The sequence below is a fragment of the Pantherophis guttatus genome, chromosome 2, assembly GCF_059756535.1.
Source record: "Pantherophis guttatus breed Tessera chromosome 2, ASM5975653v1, whole genome shotgun sequence".
Classification (NCBI taxonomy): domain Eukaryota; kingdom Metazoa; phylum Chordata; class Lepidosauria; order Squamata; family Colubridae; genus Pantherophis; species Pantherophis guttatus.
In genome coordinates, this window is record NC_142064.1 from 249,875,817 (window position 1) to 249,896,482 (window position 20,666).

General features: G+C 43.6%; 3 protein-coding genes across 7 annotated transcripts in view; 2 read left to right on the top strand and 1 right to left on the bottom strand.

Annotated features, from left to right (window-relative positions):
• The window catches only part of ARPC4 (actin related protein 2/3 complex subunit 4), a 12,218-nt gene extending 11,417 nt beyond the window's left edge, over positions 1 to 801 (bottom strand). The window contains exons 1-2 of the mRNA XM_034431747.3: positions 672 to 801; positions 142 to 260 (exon numbers count right to left, since the gene is read on the bottom strand). Coding sequence (XP_034287638.1) covers positions 142 to 260; positions 672 to 674 — 122 coding nt within the window. The 5' untranslated portion in view covers positions 675 to 801. The remainder of the gene's footprint in view (positions 1 to 141; positions 261 to 671) is intronic.
• Positions 725 to 14,578, top strand: TADA3 (transcriptional adaptor 3). Of its 4 annotated transcripts, none has more exons than XM_087888043.1 (10): positions 725 to 983; positions 1,655 to 1,887; positions 2,113 to 2,332; positions 3,051 to 3,292; positions 3,776 to 3,881; positions 5,501 to 5,642; positions 6,551 to 6,654; positions 8,398 to 8,507; positions 11,544 to 11,729; positions 12,326 to 14,578. In XM_087888043.1, exons 3-10 carry the CDS (start codon positions 2,126 to 2,128, stop codon positions 12,516 to 12,518), a joined length of 1,290 nt encoding a protein of 429 aa, XP_087744169.1. In that variant the 5' UTR covers positions 725 to 983; positions 1,655 to 1,887; positions 2,113 to 2,125; the 3' UTR covers positions 12,519 to 14,578. The 4 variants fall into 4 exon arrangements, with proteins under 4 accessions (XP_087744169.1, XP_087744171.1, XP_034287633.1 ...); XM_087888045.1 differs by having other exon boundaries at positions 751 to 983; positions 1,822 to 1,887; XM_034431742.3 differs by having other exon boundaries at positions 882 to 983; positions 1,822 to 1,882.
• A 3,144-nt stretch (positions 14,579 to 17,722) lies between these two features.
• The window catches only part of CAMK1 (calcium/calmodulin dependent protein kinase I), a 48,139-nt gene continuing 45,195 nt past the window's right edge, over positions 17,723 to 20,666 (top strand). For both annotated transcript variants that reach the window (XM_060684311.2, XM_060684312.2), the window contains exon 1: positions 17,723 to 17,958. The gene's annotated coding sequence lies outside the window, so the exon portion shown is untranslated. The remainder of the gene's footprint in view (positions 17,959 to 20,666) is intronic.

Genomic DNA, 20,666 nt, shown 5'->3' on the forward strand with positions numbered 1-20,666 from the left:
AAATCTATATCGGCTGCTAGGCACGATAAAAAAACGATTTTTTGGGGGGGAGGGGTGTACAGACACCCCCCCCCCCGCCTTGCAATCCAACACACATCAAAGCGTCATTCTGCCTCCTCCACTGAACCTTCAGGCACAGACCTGACTTCCACCTCGGGTTTGTTGTGCCTCTCGACCACCTGGGAGGAGAAGTTCTCCAGGCACAAGGCAGCCTGCAGGGTGGCACGCACTGCGTTGAGGTAAGGGCGCAGAGTGGCTGTCTGTAGGAAGGAGAGAGAAGTGGGGGAGGGGGGAGAAAAAAGGGATCACGAATTTGGGGAGATCCTCCGGCCCTTTGCAAATCCCCCCCTCCCCCACCCCAGCAGAGATCTTCTCGCTCTCTGACGTCAGCGCTTTCCAAAACCACAGAAGGCGGGCTTCCTTTTCCCGGTGTTTCCCTGCCTCCGATCCCAACGCGGGATCCGGCGATCCGGGCTAGTTCGATCCCAGCCGAAGGGTTTGGCCGCCGCCGCCGCCTCCGCTCCCAATCCCGCCTGGCCATGGACCGCTCTCCAACCCCCCCCCCTTTTTTTTTTTAACCCCAGGCCTCCATCGCGTCAAGCCCCCCCCCTTCTCGCCGCCTTCAGCGCTTCCCTCGCTCGCTCCCTCCAAGAGCCCCTCCGCCCACTCACCATGGCAGCAAAGAGAAGACTAAGCAGCCGCTGCACCCCCCGAGACCTGGTCCAGAAAACGGAAGCGGAAGTGGCCTCCACCAAACAAGAGCTCCACTTCCGCACGGGCTGGCCCGTTCCAACACTCCCTCCCCACGGGTGAGCGCGCGGGGTCTTAAATCTTAACCCTCCCTTTTTTTCTCTTTCTTAATGAGGTATTCGCAACACGCCACGCAACATTCCATGACGGCAGCGAAGGAGGCCGAAACGTCTCCTTCGTAGGAAACAAGAGGCAAATTCGTTTTCCTTCCCCCAACCCACCCCCATTTTTCGGTGAGTATGGTATGACCCATCCTCCCTGCCTCCATATTTGGCCATCAGAAGAGTCAGGGTGGGTGGAGTCAAAAGGACGCCAAGTTTTTTTTTTTTTTTTTAATTAAAAAGCGACGCGTTCTACGGCTCCGCGCGCTGGTTTGCAGCCAATGAGAGCGAAGTAAGAAAGCGTGGCCAATGACAAGGTTCGACCGCTGAGACCGGAAGGGGCGGAAGTCTCCGGGCAGAGAGATTTTTTTTTTTTTTTGGGTGGGAGACTTCGGGGTGATACTTTTCCCTTCACCCCTCCCCCCCCCACGTCGCTATGGCGGTTGGGAGGCTCCCTCGCGCCCAACTGCTGCATCTGCGGGGGATACGAGGCGCCCCTCTTCCCTTCCTGGCGCGCTCCGAATGGGTGTAACCCGGAAGGAGCCTCTGGAACCGGAAACGCCCCCAATAATTTCTTCCCCCCTCCCCCGCCTTTCTCCAGCGCCCCCTCCTGGCTTGTTTCCCCCCCTCATTCATCATTTGCTTCTCCACCGTCCATAGTTCTTATATATAGGTGCTTCCTTGTCTCCTTTTCAAAGCAGCCTCACAGGCTCCAGTTCCCTCCGTCCTGGTTATTTTAGGACTTCGTTGGGCAAAAGGATTCCCTTCACATTCCTTGTCTTGTCTTCGCCTTCCCTCTGCAGGATTGTCCACTTCCATAATAATCTCGTCTGCTGGTAGCTCACCCTGTCAAAGCCTGCATTTGCCATAGCAGCCCTTCTCTTCTGGTCGTCGTTTATTTTGTTTTTAAATAACTTTTGGTTTTCCAATCCAAGAATTGGATTCTTCCCAATTCAACGGTGCCTTGCAGCGATGCCTCCATCTCAGCAAGATTCCTGGCTGTGAAGAGCTACTCGTTTCCAATATTTAATGTAGGGTAAGATTTTTGGTTTTTTGGGGGGGAGGGGGGGGTTAGGAATAAAATAAAATAATTTCTTTTTTGAAAAAAAAAGTAATATTTATTAAATTTTCAAACAGTAAAATATACAGTGCTCTTTTCTAAAATAAAATAATTTCATTCCCTCTTCTGTTCCGCTGTTAATGTGGCAAATTGTTAATGTCGCTCTTTTCATGCTTAACATCTCTCTTTCTTTTCTTCAAGGCCCGGCAACACCATGTCTGAACTGAAAGATTGTCCCCTTCAATTCCACGATTTCAAGTCTGTGGACCATCTCAAAGTGTGCCCACGCTATACGGCGGTACTGGCCCGTTCTGAAGACGATGGCATTGGCATTGAAGAACTTGACACGTTACAGTTAGAGCTTGAAACATTGCTGTCATCTGCAAGCCGCCGACTTCGGGTGCTGGAGACTGAAACCCAGGTCAGACGGTAATCGAGTCCTCATAGAAAGAAGGCCCTTCAGATTTGAGTCTTCCAGTTGATCAAATATAATTGATCAAACAGTCCTTAAGTCTGTGAAAGGCAAGTCATTTTCAGAAAGCAAGAATATAGTGCAGTCTGCTTTCTAGATGGCAGAGCCCATTTGGCTCCATGCTTTTAAGGTCATCTGAGAAACTGTTTAGAAAAGCTAGACTTCTGTAGTCTTTAGACAAAAGTCACATTTGGCTCAGGTGATCGTGCCCTTGCCTTGCTGCTGGAGGATTTTGTGTCGCAGTTAGATGAGGAGTTAGCTTCCGAAATGGTGACAGAAAAGAACAATTGTAGCTCACATTTGAACTGGGGAGTCGTTTATGCTCTCTGAGCTTGGTTTTTTTCTTGCAGATGTTTTATTACCAAATTAGGTAACATCTATTGGTACTTTGGTAGAGAAACGTCTACAAAAAAAAAAACAACCAAGCTCAGAGAGCACTAAGGACCCTGCTTCCAACATGCATTAGCCTATCCATACGTAACACAGAATTGTAGACAAATTAAACTATTGTTTTGTTCCATCAGGGCTCTTCTGATGTTAGTAAGAATTCCATAATGCAGCAGTCCTGCTAAAGAATCCTTTTTCTGATTCCTCTTTCCAAGATAGGTATAGGTAGCTTGCTATATGACCTTTTAAGCCACCTTTTTTCTTTCTTCATTCTCATCAGATTTTGACAGACTGGCAAGACAAGAAAGGAGACAGGCGATTTCTGAAAATTGGCAAGGACCATGAGGTGGGTCCTTCTATCAAACATAGCAAGCTCAAGAAGCAGAAGCTAGATGTGAAAGGAAGCCACAGCACTCCAGGACGTCCCAAATCCAAGAACCTGCAGCCTAAAATTCAAGAGTATGAATTCTCAGATGATCCAATTGATGTGCCCCGTATCCCTAAAAATGATGCACCTAACAGGTAACTATGAAAGTGACTGCTATCATCTTATCCATCATCACACTAAGTATCTACATTATGAAGCACAAAGAAGAAATAGGTGTATAGTTCAGTAAATAGTTACAGCAGGAATGGGCAACCTCTAGCCTTACTTTCAAAAGAGGTGGCAGGAAAAAAATGGGGCCACTAAACATATCCCCCAGTTTGCCATCCCTTGTCTTAATATCTGGCAATTATTATTGGTTCTTGTTACATGGATTGCACTATCAGAATAAATGCTCTGAGGTTCTCCATATGTTGAACTTCAATTCCCATAATCCCCATTCTCAATATGACTTGCACCCTTGGCTAGGAAAGGCAATGTACTGCTTGTGGTGACTAAGAAAGGTTCTAGCTTCTTAGTAATCCAGATGTTAAGGTGTTATGTTAGACTGTCATGTTGCCTGTTATAAGCAATCTTCCTGAACTGTGATTCTATTTCCTTCTTACTGTTCATGTTTACAGATTCTGGGCCTCAGTGGAGCCATACTGTTCTGATCTCACTAATGAGGAGGTTCGTACTTTAGACGATCTTCTCAAGCCACCTGAAGATGAAGCTGAACACTACAAGGTAAAAAAAGCAGGAGCATTTCATTCAACCTGCCCTAAATTTGGATTAATTCTCCATACATTCCTCATGTTAAACTGTGGTACTCACGTTGATCTAAGACAAATTCTGTATCAGGTGAAACAATAGGACTAAAAGGCTGTTGGATTCTATATTGACTTTACTGGAGCACAGAGCAAGTTATTCGCATGTTGCTAAACTACAACTTAACAGCTCCAATCAGCATGACCAAGTAAGAGACAATAAGTGTTGCAGTTCAGTATTTGAAGGACCACAGATTCTCCATTTCTGACCTAGAGGTTCATGATAATTGTAATTGCTAAAATTTGCATTTTGTAAAATATGTATTGTTGATTTTCTGTGAGCCAAAGCTTTGTAGTTGTTCTCAAGCAAATACGTTTTCTAAGATTTTTAAACGGTAGCATTTCCAAAATTTGGATGAAGAGAACAACCTTTTTCCTTTTAAGAATCCCAGAGTTACAAAACTGAAGGGGAAAAAAAATCACTTGCCCATATGTCTATGGAGATTCTCAATCATCCAGGTCATGGTTGTCCCAAATGTGCTTTTTCAAAAGGCAACTGGACTTTGTTTTTCCTTGAAGACGTTTTGTTTCTCATGCAAGAAGTTTCTTCAGTTCTGACTGAATGGTGGAGAATGGAAGGATTTATACTCCTTGCAATCGTTGAATCTTCTTGGAACTGCTGAAAGGACTGTTGGGATACAAGACTACCTATCTCTTGTTTACAACAAGTCCTTTCAGCAGTTCCAAGAAGGTTCCATGCCCATTTGCACTATTCAGGTGACCTCAGGCATAGATAAACCTCCAAGTGGCCTCAACGACTATCAGAAAGAGTGCTAATGACCAGATGATTGCAAGGAATATAAATCCTACCATTCTTCACCATTCAGTCAGAACTGAAGAAGCTTCTAGGAGGAGAAACAAGGAAAAACAGGGAAGTCCAGCTGCTTTTTGAAAAAGCACCTTTGAGACAGTCACTTGTCCAACTTTATCTCCCGCTTCCATTCCCCTCAGTGCTTCTTAATCTCTTCTCTTGTAGAATGATAAAGGGAACTCTGCTTGTTCCATTAGTGGGACAGAAGGCACAAGACTAGGAAAGTTGCAGGGCAGAAAAGCTTGAGGTTTTATCCATGTTTGCGACAGTTGGATTACTGCAGAAAGAAATGCCTTTGGTACTCCTTTTTCCCTGATCTTTGAGGCTCCCTGTCTAGAGAGAACATGTTTTCCCATTTCATTTCAGTTATCTCTTTTTAGTACCTTCTCTGGATCATCTCAAGGAAATTCGATCTACACAGACAATGGAATGACATTTTGTACAGTGATGGGCAATGAAGAGTATTATTCTCCCACCTTAGCTGTAAAACTGCTTAGATCCATTAGGGAATAAGGATATTGTACTATAATCATTTAAAATAGAAAATTTTGGAAGGGAGGAAGAAATAATTGAGTTGAACGGAAGCAGTTCAATTAGAATTACATCTGAAAAAAGGGGCTGCATTTGGTACAAATATGCATTGAGACACAGTTGAATTGTTTGGGGATATTTGCCCTTCTGGTGTGTGAGCTGGCTCTCATTTATGCACTGCTGTCCTGTTCTTATAGATTCCACCATTAGGAAAGCATTACTCCCAGCGCTGGGCTCAGGAAGACCTGCTGGAAGAGCAGAAGGATGGAGCTCGGGCTGCAGCTACTGCTGATAAGAAGAAAGGCATCTTGGGACCTTTGACCGAACTGGACACTAAGGGTATCCTGAGCTATTCCTTGACATCTTTTCCAGAATAGAAGAGACTAAAGATGCCATTTTACTAGAAAGCTCTGATAGCTTACTTGCAGAATCCATGCTTTACAAGTAGTCCTCACTTAATAACAGTAATTAGGAGTGGAATTTCCATTGTTATGTGATGCAGTCATAAATTATGATGTCAGATGTCCATGCCACTTAGCGATGGCAGTTTCCAGTTTCCTGCTGGCTTCCCCATTGTCTTTGATTGTGGAAAGCTAGCAGGGAAGGTCATGAATCACGATTATATAAACTGCAGAACGCTGCAACAGTTGGAAATCCAGGCTGGTTGCTAAGTGTGTGGATTATGATCATGTGACTGTTGGAGTACTACAACTTTTGGAACTTTAAAGACTGATCATAAGAACCATCCATTTTGGCACCATTGTAAGTTCATTGTAAGTAACACTTGCTGAACAAGTAGTAATTAACCAAGGATCACCTGTGTAGGGAAAGTGAAAAAATTGGTTGCCCTATTGTCTACTTCAGTTCCTTGCTTCTGGGAACTATCATTTAGCAAAAATGAAAAAATCAGAGATTTCTTTATCTCTGCTTTATGTGCTTATTAGCTCCAGACCAGTGTTTCTCAACCATGCAACTTTTAAAATGTCTGGACTTCAACTCCCATAATTCCTCAGTCAGTGTTATTGAAATGAAGCCCGATTGAGATTAGAAGTTTATAGACTGGAACTGGCTGTGTCAGTTCCTTAAATTTAGCATAGTATGTCGAATAAAGTCAGTCCCTTCTGATGTGTTGAAGGTTTAATTATGGCAAGAATCCCAGAATTGCTCCGAAGTGCCACATTTATTGCAACTGATATTGACCCGTCCTTCCTAGTTCTCAATTGCTCCTTTCATTCCCTCTTCTCCAGATGTTGATGCTTTGTTGAAGAAATCGGAGTCCCAGCATGAGCAGCCAGAGGATGGGTGCCCTTTTGGACCTCTCACCCAGCGCCTCCTACAGGCACTTGTAGAAGTAAGGAATAATTTTTTAAAAAAAACCAATAGCTGGTTTCTTCAGCTCCGGCAGGCTCATATTTTCTAGGGGAAGGCCTATTGAAAAGATTTACCTTGGTTTCTGCTCCTTTTCTCTCCAGTCAATCAGATCAGAATAGAGCTGGAAGTCTTCTAGTCCAGCCTTCTCCTCAAGCAGGAGATTTTATACCAGGGGCATCAAACTCGATATCATTGAAGGCTGCATCAGGATTGTGTTTCACCTTGAGGGACAGTGTGGGTGTGGCCACCTCAACATCACTTGTGTTGGGGGCACCTGTGGTGGTTCCGGCAGGGCTGGGGGATCTGCTTTTGCTAGTAGTTTGTTTTGCTAGCACTCTGCCAGCGAAAACGGAGCTCAGGGACCCCATGCGCCCCCATCCCGGGCTCCATTTTCAGCTGTGACAGCCTCCAGCCTTCTGCCAGTAGAAACGGCCACCACGTGCGGGCCAGATCTAAGCACCCCGCGGGCCAGGGGTGAAATGCTCCCAGTTCGGACCGGATCGCCCGATCCGGTAGCAATGGAGGCAGGTGGTTCAGAGAACCGGTAGCAGAAATCCCTCCCCCCCCAATGCCTTTTTAAAAAAGCCTCTGCCGATCAGGCAACTCAGCTTGGATCGTCAGAGGCATTTAAAAGAAAAAAAGCCTCTGCCGGACAGGCAACTCAGTTGGGATCATCAGAGTCTTTTGAAAGCATTTTTTTACAACCTCTTTGCCGAAGAGGTTGTAGAAAAAATGGTTTTAAAAGTTAAAAAAAAAAATTGGCCATGTCCACCCAGTCACATTACCCAACCCCCCACCAAGCGACACCCACAAAACTGGTAGTAACAAATTTTAGATTTCACCACTGCCGGGGGCCCGCATCTGGCCCACAGGCCTTGAGTTTGACACTCCTGTTCTATACCATTTCAGATAAGTGGCTGTCCAGTCTCTTCTTAAAAAACCCCAATTGTCAACCCAGTGATGAAGCACCCACAACTTCTGACAACAAGCTGTTCCACTGGTTAATTTTTCTCATTGTTGGGAGAAATTCCAGGTTGCTCCTCTCCTTTGGTCAGTTTCCATCCATTTTTCCTTGTCCTGCCCTTTGGTGCTTTGGAAAATAAGTTGACCCCCTTCTCTTTGTGGAAGCCTGTCAAATACCGGAATACTGCTATCATGTCCCCCCCGGTCCTTCTTTTCTCTAGACTGGCCATACCGAATTTCTGCAACCATTCTTCATACATTTTAGACTCCAAGCCATTAATCATCTTAGTTGGTCTTCTTTGCACTTTTTCCAAAGTCTCAACATCTTTTTTTTTGGGGTAACGTGGTGACCAAAACTGGATGCTGTATTCCAGGTGTGGTCTTTTTTTTTTTTTAATTTGATTTATATGCCGCCCTTCTCTGGAGACTCAGGGCGGCTTACAATGCGTTAAACAATAGCCTTTATACTTTTGTATATTTATACAAAGTCAGCTTATTGCCCCCACAAACTGGGTCCTCATTTAACCTAGTTTAGAAAGGATGGAAGGCTGAGTCAACCTTGAGCCTGGTGAGATTTGAACTTACAGTAATTGCAGACAGCTGGTGTTAATCACAATGCTTTTAGTCTGCGGAGCTACCAGGCCCATTTTAACTAAGGCTTTATAAAGAGGTACTGATACTTCACGCAATTTTGATCCTATGCCTCTGTTTATACAACCCAGGATTGTATAATCTTCTCAATCAACCTCTCTCTCTCTAGGAGAACATCATCTCCCCTATTGAAGATTCGCCTATTCCTGAGATAGCAGGCAAAGACTCTGCAATTGATGGTGCCAGCACTTCCCCTCGCAGCCAGAACAAGCCCTTCAGGTGACCATAGCAATTATTTCCTTTTTTGAGGCCTATTTCATTCCTTAAAACATTTATCCCATTCCTCCTCATGTTTAGATGTTTAGGAAGCATTACAGAATATCAGTGTAATCCTAAGCAGGTCTATTTAAAGTCATTCCTGCTGAATTTCATGGAGACTTTTCGCTTGGAATATGGAGAACACCAACCTTGTCTGCCTTTCGTAAGGCCTTCATGGTAATGTGTGTTCCACTCTGATATAATTGTTTTGGTTGTTGCCTTGGCGGAATTTGTAATGTTTTGTTATATTTTTAAGAAGATTTACTTCATGTGTCTTGTTCAGTTGCTCTGAGTCATGTTTTAAAGGGTGATTGTCTAAATCAACTGAATAAATATATCTATAGCTTTGGAAAAAACTAGTCCAAGTAACTGAAGAAAAGTCACATGCAAGGAGAATAAACAGTGAAAATAGAGACCAGATTTAATGAACTAATTTTGCTAAGGGTGCCTGAAGAACTTGGGACTGATGTTTATGAAAGTTAAAGCAAATAAAATATCCCCAAAAGCTAAACAAGGTAAAATGGCTATCTGCTGCCATGCTGAAAATCTGTGAAGAAAAAGGCAACACAGAGGGAGGAATATTTGTCCAGCCAAATGCTAAATTCCACAGAAGAGCAAGCAAAACAGGGACTTATACTGAAACAGGCAAGCAGCGCAAAGAAATTGAGGGTGACTGCGAAACCAGAAGGACAAGAGATTATTTAAGGAAAATATAAAGATGAAGTCAAGCACAATAAATAAACAGATAAGGCAAATAAGAGACAAAGCAAAGATCAACCGGAGAAAGAAGCTATGGAAAAAGCATGAAATTGTTTTTCTCCCCCATTTGATGATGCATGCAAAGTTACAAACACTGAATTAGAGCAGAATTCTGAAAAGTGAAGTTTTTAAAAAATCTCAGAAAAGATTGCTCACAACAGCTACATTAGTTGATGATACACTAATTTAACCATTAAAAACCATGCCAGGTGATGCAGTTAAAGTGATACCGTGTGTATGCAGTTGTGGAAAACACAGCAGTAGCCAAGGAACTGGAAAAGATCAGTTTATATTCCATTACCAAAAAAGGACAGTCTTAAAGAATGCTTAAACTATTAAACATTTGCAGTTCTCTCAAACTCGGCTAAAATAATAATCAAGAGTTTACGATCCAGACAATCCCTGGAATGAGAAAAGTCAGATGTACAGGCTAGATTCAGGAAAATCACAGCTTTCAAAATCAAAACGTCTGTATTTTTTTTATTGATGATACAAAGGGTTTTGATTGTGTAAACCACAACAAATTGTGAATAGTCCTTAAAACCAGACCATTTGTCCAGGGCAAAATTTGTCTGACGAACAGATGTCAACAGTTAGAACAGATTATGCAAATGGCTCAGAATCTGAAGAGAAGTACGCTCAGGCTGATGGCTGTCACTTTTATTTAAGTTCTGTATAGAAAATATCACAAGAAATGTTACATTAAATAGAAATTGTAACTATAAACACTAATAACCTCAGATGAGCTATAAGCAAGGAATATTTATGGAATCTCTTATGGACAACAGAACAGAAGCTAATTTGCTGTTTACTATTTTTAAAAGCTACAATAATGCAAACCCAGTGGAGAAGTTGAAATACTAGCTGACTTGATCTTCCTAAACTCAAAAGAAATCACACGTGACTGATAGTATGGACATCACTACTTTTGGAGCAAATGCCTGGGAAAGCTTAACCATTTTGTGAAAAAAAACAGATGCTTTAAATTGTTATGCAGAACATTGCTGAGAATACTTTGGACCTCAAGAAAAATAAGGCTAGGTGAAGTAAAACCAGACTAGCCAATGGATGCTGCAATCAAGTTTAAATGTTTTGGACACAAACCATGAAAGCAAAAATGATTAGAAAAGATTCCAATAATTGCAAAAATCAAAAGTCCAACAGCTGACCTGATACCATCACTGACGAAATAAGCAGGAGCATATAAGAAATCAAAAGAAGCAGTTACCAACAGTCATCCATAGGCTCACAAAGAATCAGTGGCATGTTAATAATTGAATAACAAAAAATAATAACAAAAAACTATTGGCACATAAGAATGGCAGTAAATTACATAAAATAATCAGTATTATGTGTAATAAAGAGTACTTTAAAAATAGGCAATGAATATTGGCTGTTAAAATGTGTTTAAGGAATACTGAATATGTATGATGCCCAGGTTCCTAATGCAGGTTGAGCCCAAAATGTCTGTTGCTAAGCGAAACATTTGTTCAGTGAATTTCCCTCATTTTATGACCTTTCTTGCCACCGTTGTTAAGTGAATTCCCCATTGACTATGTTTGTCAAAAAGGGATCGCGTGACCCCGGAACAATGCAATCGTCATAAATATGAATTGGTTGCCAAGTGTTCTAATTTTAATCACTTGACTATGTGGGTGCTACAACAGTTGTGTGAAAAATTGTCATAAGTCACTTTTTTTCAGAGTTGTTCAGTTAATCACTGCAGTTGTTGAGTTACAACACAGTTGTTAAGTGAATCTGGCTTCCCCCATTGATTGTCAAAAGATCACAAAAGGGGATCACTTGGACTCTTAACTGTCATAAATACGAGTCAGTTGTCAAGCATCCGAGGTGGCGCAGTGGTTAGAGTGCAGTACTGCAGCTACTTCAGCTGACTGCTAATTCAGCAGATCAGCGGATCAAATCTCACTGGCTCAAGGTTGACTCAGCCTTCCATCCTTCCGAAGTGGGTAAAATGAGGACCCAGATTGTTGGGGGCAATATGCTATTTAGTATATTGTCAATTGTTGTAAGATGCCCAGAGTCCTCGGAGAGTGGGCGGCATAGAAAAAATATAACAACAACAACAACAATAATAATAGAATTTTGGTTGTTATATTTTTTCTATGGAGATGCTGCAGTGGTCGTAAGTCACCTTTTTCAGTGCTGTTGTGAGTTTGAACTGTTGTAAGTCGAGGACTACCTGTAATGCCGCTTCTGTTGTTTTGCCTCCTTCAGTGTGCCCCACACAAAATCTCTCGAAGGCCGCATCAAGGAAGAGCTGATAGCTCAAGGCCTGCTGGAGTCAGAGGACCGGCCGGCAGAGGACTCGGAGGACGAAGTGTTAGCTGAGCTGCGGAAGAGACAGGCTGAGCTCAAGGCGTTAAGTACCCACAACCGGACCAAGAAAGTTGAGCTGCTCAGGTGAGAAAGAGAGAGAGAGAGAGAAACCAGTGGCAGGTCTGATAATCCACTCCTCAGGGTTGTCTTGATGATGCTGTTTCTCATTGTTATTCACTGCCTTTTTTTTTTTTCACTTTAAAAATTTGTTCTCTAAAATGGAATGAAATACAGGTAATCCTTGACTTACCACCACAGTTGAGGCCAAAACTGCTGTTGCTAAGCGACAGCAGTTGTGAAGTGAATTTTGCCCCATTTTACAACCTGCCTTGTTAAGTGAATCACTGCAGTTGTTAACTTACTGACACGGTTGTTAAGCGAATCCAGCTTTCCCCCGTTGACTTTGCTTGCCAAAAAGGGATCCCAGTGACCCCAGGACAATGAAATCGTCATTAAATACGAGTCAGTTGCCAAACGTCTGAATTTTGATTGTGTGACTAGGTGGGCGCTGCAATGGTCAACATGTGGAAAAACGCTCCTAAAACACTCTTTTCAGTGCCCTTGTAACTTTGAACGGTCACTTAACCAAACCGTTGTCAGTTGAGGACTTACCTGTAAGGTCAGACCAAGAAGGTGAGGATCCAAGGTTGACTCAGGAGTTGTGTTTGTTTTCCCTACAGGCTGGCCAAAGAAGAACTTCACAGGCAAGAACTGCGTCAACGCGTGCGCATAGCTGACAACGAAGTCATGGATGCCTTCCGCAAGATCATGGCTGCCCGGCAGAAGAAGCGCACCCCAACTAAGAAGGAAAAAGATCAAGCTTGGAAGAGCCTCAAGGAGCGCGAGAGCATCCTTAAGCTGCTAGATGGTTAATGCCACAAGACGCCCGGCCGAGCTTCTCCGTTTGAACCCTAATAGAGACCCCGGCTGAAGGGGAGACATCAGCCGCAGGTGTAGACTATAGCAGCCTCCCTCACTGGTTTGTCATCACTCCTCTTGCATTATTTCAGCCGAGACTCTGGATAGGTTGGTTTCCCAGCAGTATGCCTTCTCTTTTTGGGGTGTGGCTTTGAGCCCCGTGATGGGCTGTGAAATGAGCATCCGGATTGCTTAAAGCAGCAGTCCCTCTTTCGACATCTACAGGGACAAGTTAACGCTGCAGTGTGAAGGAACAAAATCTTTTATTAGTCTTATGTACCAAATACCAGGTTTTGGGATCTGTCAGCAGCATAAACTGGAACCGATGGTTCTTGAAGTTAGATTTTTTCCCCCTTTCCTACTGCCGCTCTTCCTTTATTCGTGTCAAGGAAAACAGCACCTTGAAAGCTATAGGCACAGCGAAGGTCAACTGTGGGAGCATCATTTCTTAAAGGCCTGTCTTTTCTTGCAAAGTTTGGGAACGATTTATTGACTCTGTGGCTGCACCGGACGTATCTCATCAGCAACTAGGGCTGAGCTAAGTTGAAACAGCCAGGGAAGTTTTTGAGGCGTGGGTAGAATTGCTGTTCTATGGGTGGTAGATGCCTGTCATATTTGTAGAGGGAACGGTGTGCCTTCTCCTGCATTTCACTGTTCAAACAGAGTTACAATCCAAACCCTGTCAAGGATGTGGTCTGCACTACTTGGCTGGATATATTTTTGCAAGGCAGCTATGAAGTCTTTACTTCCTATTTTGCTCATTGTCTTCCTGTGGTGGCATTGAGGGTTGCACGTTCTCCCTTCTATAGCCCCCTAGAAAGGAGTTGTCCTCCATGGAAACAAACAGAGAAAATGCTAGTGGGTTCTGAAGCAAAAGGCTGAGCAATTAGAACATTCAAATGGTCCAAGGAAGGGAAAGGATTTCGGTGGAACGGACTGAGTGACCCAATCTCGCCCCATACCAATTCCGGAAACACACAGTTCAGTATCAAAATTGCAGATGGCTAGCAGTGCATTAAGGAAACACAAGGTGGTAGGATGGTAGTGGGAAGGAGAGATTCCTTCCTCCCCTGGAATCTATATTTTAACTCAGCCTCACTCAAAAAACTCCAAGAAAGTGAGAAAATAAGCTGGGAAGAAGCTTTAACCAAAAGTCTTTCATAAAAAGAGATACGAAGGAATAGCTCTTCCGTGGGTCATTCACAAGGCAGGGCAATGAACCACTGTGCCTCTCATGGTTCTTTCCTGCAGGCTGCATATGGGTCAAATCCATTTGGAGGGCACTTCTTTCCACCAGCCATTTAGCAGGCAAACTATGAAACTCTGGCGGATTGGTGATGAAAGAGCAGAAGGACGAGAGGAGGCCACCTGCGTCTCTTCCTCACTTGGGTACAGATAAATCATCCCCCCAGGGGCCTGCTTGTCTTCATCCAAAAGCAATGTGCATTTTAGTCTGCCTGCCTGTCCATCTCTTCCTTGATTAATTTCATCTTCTGGCCTCAGGGCTCTTTTTGTATCCTCAACTGTTCCAGGATGACTATGTTCACTCTCCTCACTGAAATGGATCATAATACAGTGCTGTTATGGAGTGGGGGCAATTAATGAATTCTGTGAAGAAGAGGCTTGAGCACATGGCTTGAGCACATGTTCGCATTTGCCTTGGATTATATCTGCCTCTGTTGTATGGACAGACTTCTTCCACCACTAACAGTCTTCAAAGATGGACTGATCACTCCCAGTTTTCTTACTAAGCATACAATGCCTTTTTTAACCCTCTTCCCCAGTTTGGACTACCTTTGGCTTCCCCGTTTACCAGCAAGTTTCAACATTCGGTCCGTTGTGAGAAGACTTTTCAAACTCCGTTGCTTTGAAGAAAAAAAAAAACTTAAATGGCTTTTCGGGTAAGAGACGGAAAATAAAAATACGTCTGTGATAAAAGGATGCTAGGTACAAGAGCTGGCGTTTGGAGAAAAGATCAGAATTGACCCCAAAGAATTAATAAATCCAGGAGCCAACTGGTAGCTGTGGCGTGTCTGATTTTTCCCCCCCAATTCTTTGGGGAGGGGCCGAGAGTTTGTGGGGCAGGGTGGTGTTGCACAGTGGTTGAATGGCTGAATGTCTAGTTTCACACAACATGTTGACTCATTGTTGAATATTCTGTGGGGTAATGTCCAATTTATTGAACTAAAAGCTAATCAAACCGGTTGGGTTTATACAGTACTCTACATCAACTCTCAAAGAGTTAAAAGGGAAGTTAATATGTGGGCTGGATGTGGCTGCTTAGCTGCCTGGTGATCATAGTCAATTTAATGAACTAATGTGATTTCCACATAACAGGATGATTGACTGTTGAATGATTATGTGCCATCAAGTCATTTTCGACTCCTAGCAACCGCATAGATTTTCTCCATGACGATCTATTCCTCACCTGTTCTTTCACGTTTCCCAAATGATGCATTCATTGTCACTACAACTTAATCCATTTACTTTGCTGCTGGTCATCTTCTTGTTCTCTTTTCTTCCACCTTTCCCAGGATTACAGCTTTTTCCAGAGAGCTGGGTCAGAATGTGTCTGAAGTAGGATAATTTGAATCTGGTCATTTGTGCCATGAGCGAGAATTCTGCACTTATTTGCTCAATGATCTATTAGTTTGTTTTCTTGGCTGTCATAACAGGCTAGGACTGTGGAAAGTTTGCTTGGAATATTTGTTTTAAGAAACATTCCACAAAAACACTTTCTTTCCTGTGTTCTCTAAGATTGATACGATTGGCACAGAGATGATAAAGCAGAAATGGGGATTGTCACATAAATTTTGCTGTTGTGCACAATGATTATATTGGAAAGAAGGGGAAATACTCCAGATACCAAAACTAGATGCTTTCTGAATTTATTTTTAAAAGGAATTACCATTTGCTTATTCTGTTCATTTACAGTTTTTGTCAATTGTCCCAAACTATAGGTCCTGGGTTTGATGCAAAAAGGACAAAAATAAGACTATTTATCCAAAATAATTCAAAGAGATAACTTCTCAAGACATCACTCAGGATTAAAAGCAGAGTGGAGTAATGTTTTTCAGCAGCTTTACAAATTAAAAGGCAACAGGAAAAGAACTTGGAAATTGTATGGTGTAAAAAAACCATTTCTCTATAAATTTCATCCCAGATACTTAATATGTTTAAATCTCATTGTCCTGTTTTACCATTTTTCAATTTCTACAATTGAGGATTATCATTTAAAAAACACAATTCATTAGGCTTCACTGGACAATTTTCTTCCAGAATATTTCTAGTTTGTACTTCCAGCTTGCATCATTTTTTCTTCATGTTCAGGGTCCTCTTTCAGTAGTCTAGCGTAGCCTAATAAACCTGCCAAACAATAGTCGAGTAGAAACTTACTGTGTGTGTAGAATTGATATGGAGAAGTTCCAGACATGTTGCCTTGAACTGGAGGAAACAAGATAAATAATAAAAAAATAATAACCAGTGTAAATGGATTCTAGTATTTGTGCTTTGCAATCAGGCACTGGGTGTCTTTCAGTGTTGGTTGTCACATCTCCAAAATATGGGAGAATTTGGTGGAGATGACCTAAGAAATACAAGGAAGATTACTGAATTTGAGCTGATCTTAATTAGAGACACCATAACTCATTTGGCACCCTGTTATTGTGTTGGGACTACAACTCCTAGAAAATGTTTTTCAACCAATGCTGGAAGACTAGGATAGACCCGATACAACTGGAAGATGCTAAATTGAAGAAAGCTAAGACTAGTACATAAGGATCTAGATATTGGTGACTACCAACTCTCAACAGATGAGTCTCCTGATAACTACACCAGTTGGAGACCTGTCCTGCCCAGTCCAGCTCGGGCAGGAAGTCAGCGGTTAGTGTAAATTCAAAATACAAGCACAGCTATGGGCTGAATAGCTACTGGTAAGGTAGGTGGGGAGGTGAACCTGTAAAAAAAATGAAATGGCTCTCCAAGCTAATTTTCCAAGTAAAAAAGTCATCCCTGCAGCAAAACGTCTATGGAAACAGTACATAATGCTTTTGTTCCCAAGTGTGTCTATGGAGCTTCTCAGTCATCCAGGTCACGGTTGTCCCAAAGGTGCTTTTTTTCTCCAAGAGGCCACTGGACTTTCTGGTTTTTTGTTTTTTTTTTGCTTTGAAGCTGTTTCACTTCTCATCCAAGAAAGCTTCTTCAGCTCTGATGAAGCTTTCTTGGCTGAGAAGCGAAACATCTTCAAAGAAAAAAAAAACCCTTTGGGATTTTGTTCCCAAGATACACCCAACTTTCCGCCAAGGTTTTGGCAATCCAGCAAGAAAAGAAAAGAAAAGAATAATAGAATAGAATAGAATAGAATAGAATAGAATAGAATAGAATAGAATAGAATAGAATAGGAATAGGAATAGGAATAGGAATAGGAATAGGAATAGGAATAGGAATAAGAATAATTTTATTTCTATACCACCCTTCTCCCGAAGGACTCAGGGTGGTGTACAGCCTAATTAAAAACAGAATAAACATCAATTTAAAATAATTTAAAAGTATTAAATAAATTTGGCTTAATTTAAAACCCCAAAAATTTAAAACATCCAATTTAAAATTATGTTGCTAACCTAGCCTGGCGGAACAATAGGGTCTTGAGTGCGCAGTGAATAGAATAGAATAGAATAGAATAGAATAGAATAGAATAGAATAGAATAGAATAGAATAGAATAGAATAGAATTTTTATTGGCCAAGTGTGATTGGACACGCAAGGAATTTGTCTTGGTGCATACGCTCTCAGTGTACATAAAATATATGTTCATCAAGAATCATAAGGTACAACACTTAATGTTAGTCATAGGTAAGTCATAAGAAGGAAGAAGACTCGGCGCTCCTTTGCGCAGAACTCAAGTCCTTGCCCGGGTGCGTGGCAGGAGGCAAGCGGAGAAAGCGAGTTAGGGCCGCAAGGGGTGAAAGTGATTGCGCTAAGTCCCTAAATCCAAAGGTTATTCACCCCCACGGGCGGACTCGCGGTCTCCTGGAAGTTTATGAATGGAGCCGCCTTGGCGTTCTGCCCCAGCGCTTTCTTCTCCTATAGCCTTTAGTTAATTGGAGTTTAAACCCATGGCCGGGCCGTTCCCGCCTCTGGGGCCGCGGATTGGCTCCCTTTAAGCCACCCGACTCCTCCCACTCGCGCTGACACCTCGCGGGTGGCTGGAGTGGAGAGCGAGCGCAAAAAAGGCGAGCAGAGAAGCGGGACGGAGGTTTTCTCAAGCTCCGGGCACAACAGGGCGGGGAGGGGCGGGGTGGGGGTCGCAAAGGACTTTCTTCCCGCCGGGACCCCACCTTTCCCGGGAAGCCGCCGGACGGAGCCCTCTCTCGCCCGCGATCTCCCACCCCCAGCCTGTAAGTGTGAGCCCGGCGGCGAGGACAGATCGGGCAGGGGATGGAGCGGGTGTGACTGCGTGGCATTGTCCGTCTGCATCTGGCTGCCGCCGGCGCCTGGGCGTCTTTGCCGGCGGTGGCTTTTCGGCGCCTTTGCCTCTTTTGTGCCGACGCTGGTCGCCTATTGCGGTGTATCTTCCGTGCTTCAGAGTCCCGGGTGTTTTGTGCCTTGGGTCTGTCTGTCTGTCTGTCTGTCTGTCTGCGGTTGCTTCTGGCGGCAGAGACAACTCTGCAGGGTTGGTCCGCTTTGCCTGTAGGATGGATGCCCCCCACCCCACCCCGTCCCAGCCAGGGCCATTGGGTAGGGTTGGCGGTGGGCTTGCCCTTCCATCCTTAAACCCGAGTTGCTCATCCTGGCGGGGACGATCTTCGTTTCACAGATTTAACATGGGAGGGACCCTGTAGGTCATCTAGTCCAGCCCCCTGCCCAAGCAGGAGTCCCTACACCATGTCTGACAGATGGCGGTCCAGTCTCTTCATCCTGACTTGAGAGTTAGCCCGACTTGAAACGGTGGTGGGACTTATGGTTGGAGGAGCCCAGGATTAGGGTGGTGGTGGCTTGTGCAGTTGTCCCTCTTGGTTAGTGGCAGTTCTGCTCTCTCTTGACGCCTTCCTTCCCTCCCTTCCTCCTGGCATTGCTTGCCCGCCCTGTGAGTAGTATACCCTGTGTGCATGGGAGGTGGGCATATGCTGGCACCTGCATAAGTGAGCGTTGGGTTGCAGCAGGGAGCAGGCAACCCACTGCTGCTCTCTCTCTCTCTCTGTGTGTGTTTAAAAGGATGCTCCCAGGAGTCCCTGCCCACATGGCCAATGCAGAGATTATGGGGAGTATAGTGTGCCTGTGTGCATGAATGAAAACGGCAGCAGATCGCCTGAAATGTTTCGTTGATTTTTGAGTTGATAACAGCGAAACCTGTACCGGATTCTACATCAGGCGATGATCCCTGACCATCATCCCCTTTCTTCCTGCTCGCGCCTGGGCACATGTTATTTCTTTGAATGGATCGGCCATCTGTGGGCTTTTGTGGGAGACCAAACTCTGTACAATATGACAGGCTTCCCGATTTTTGGGGGCTTCTCTACACCTGGGAGGTATGCAGGGAAGGTCAGATTCTTTTCCTTGAATTGATAGGTTGGTCATCAATTCAATGCCGATGTCCATCTACCAATTTTTTAAAAAATTTATTTAATTGGAAAGACGCACCTGAGTAGAGAAATATGGGTTAGAACTTGGGCTTCGTTAGCTTCTGTGTCTGTGTGCAGGCATGCAGGTTGTGTGCGTGTGTGTTTCTGTAGAGGTAAGCCTATGATTGTCATCGCTTCTGCCTGTCTTTGGGTGTGCGCATTATATAATTGTTTTGTAGGTTCTTTCAGTCATCACTGCTCTTGAGAGTGAGGTACCTAGCTTGCTTTTCTACCACAGTGGTTTATCTTTGTGCTGTCTATCCCTAATTCAACTGCAGTTCCCTCTCCCACCCAGCTGGCTGGATATGATGGATTTTGTAGTCCATTACACAGCTACTGGAAAGGCAGCGAGCTGAGAAGAAATCTCGCTTGGGTTTTTGTCCCCATGTGGGCATATTTGAAACCTTGGCAAAGAATCTTCTACTACCTTTGCAACTCTCCTTATTAATATTGAATCTTAATCTTTTCTTAATTCTTCTTTCAATGCTGCTGTGGAACCAAGACTGGGGTTTGTCACACTGAACATTTCTTTGGCTAAAAGAGATCCCCTTGTCTCAATGCTCTGATCATGCTCTAGGGGAGACAATGGAGAAAAAAACTGCTAGTGCTAATCACCAGATTAATAATGTAGATTATGATCACGGACAGCTTCTCAATTGTGCTTGCGTTGTCATCATAATCATTATAACTTGCCTTATACAATTTTTTTTTCATTTTTTTTTTCCTGGGAGAAAATTGTGCTCAGTACTGTTCTGTTTAGCTTCTGTTCATCTATTTATTTATTATTTATTTATTTATTTATTTATTTATTTGGTTCGATTGTTGAAAATCAAAAGGTTAATCAGCTCCAGGGATGTCCACAGACTAAGGTAATAATAATAATAATAATAATAATAATAATAATAATAATAATAATAATAATAATAATAATATGGTCTAGCCCCGCCCCTTTTTTATGGACTTTTGCATACAATGCACAGAAAGTGAGGGGGGGGGGAGGCTGCAATCACAGGCTGTTATTTAGACATTTTTTTCACCACCATTCCTAAGCAATTTCTGGTCATTCTGTTCTACCGTATGGCTTCTACCAGAGATAGACCAGGAACTCCCCTTCTCAGCTTTTTCTAGACCGGTCCGGCAGGCAGGATAAGTCACAGGTGCCACCTCTCTCACATCCGCCAACAGGCACTATGCAATGTGTATATTTGTTTGTTTGTTTGATTGCCATCTCATATTTCCCCCCTAGGCGTTCAAGGTGGCTGAACATCAGGATCTCCACAACCCTATATTCTCACAGGAACCCTGGGAAGTAGGCTGGGCTGCAAGGGGATCCAAAGTCCCCACACGTAGGGGTGGGCTGCTGGGGGTTCACAGGGGTTTGGGAGAACCTCTAGCTAAGATTCTGTGCAGTTCGGAGAACCCCCAAATCCCACTCCTGGCTGGCCCCGCCCCACTCCACCCCGCCCCGCCCTTCCCAGGAGTCC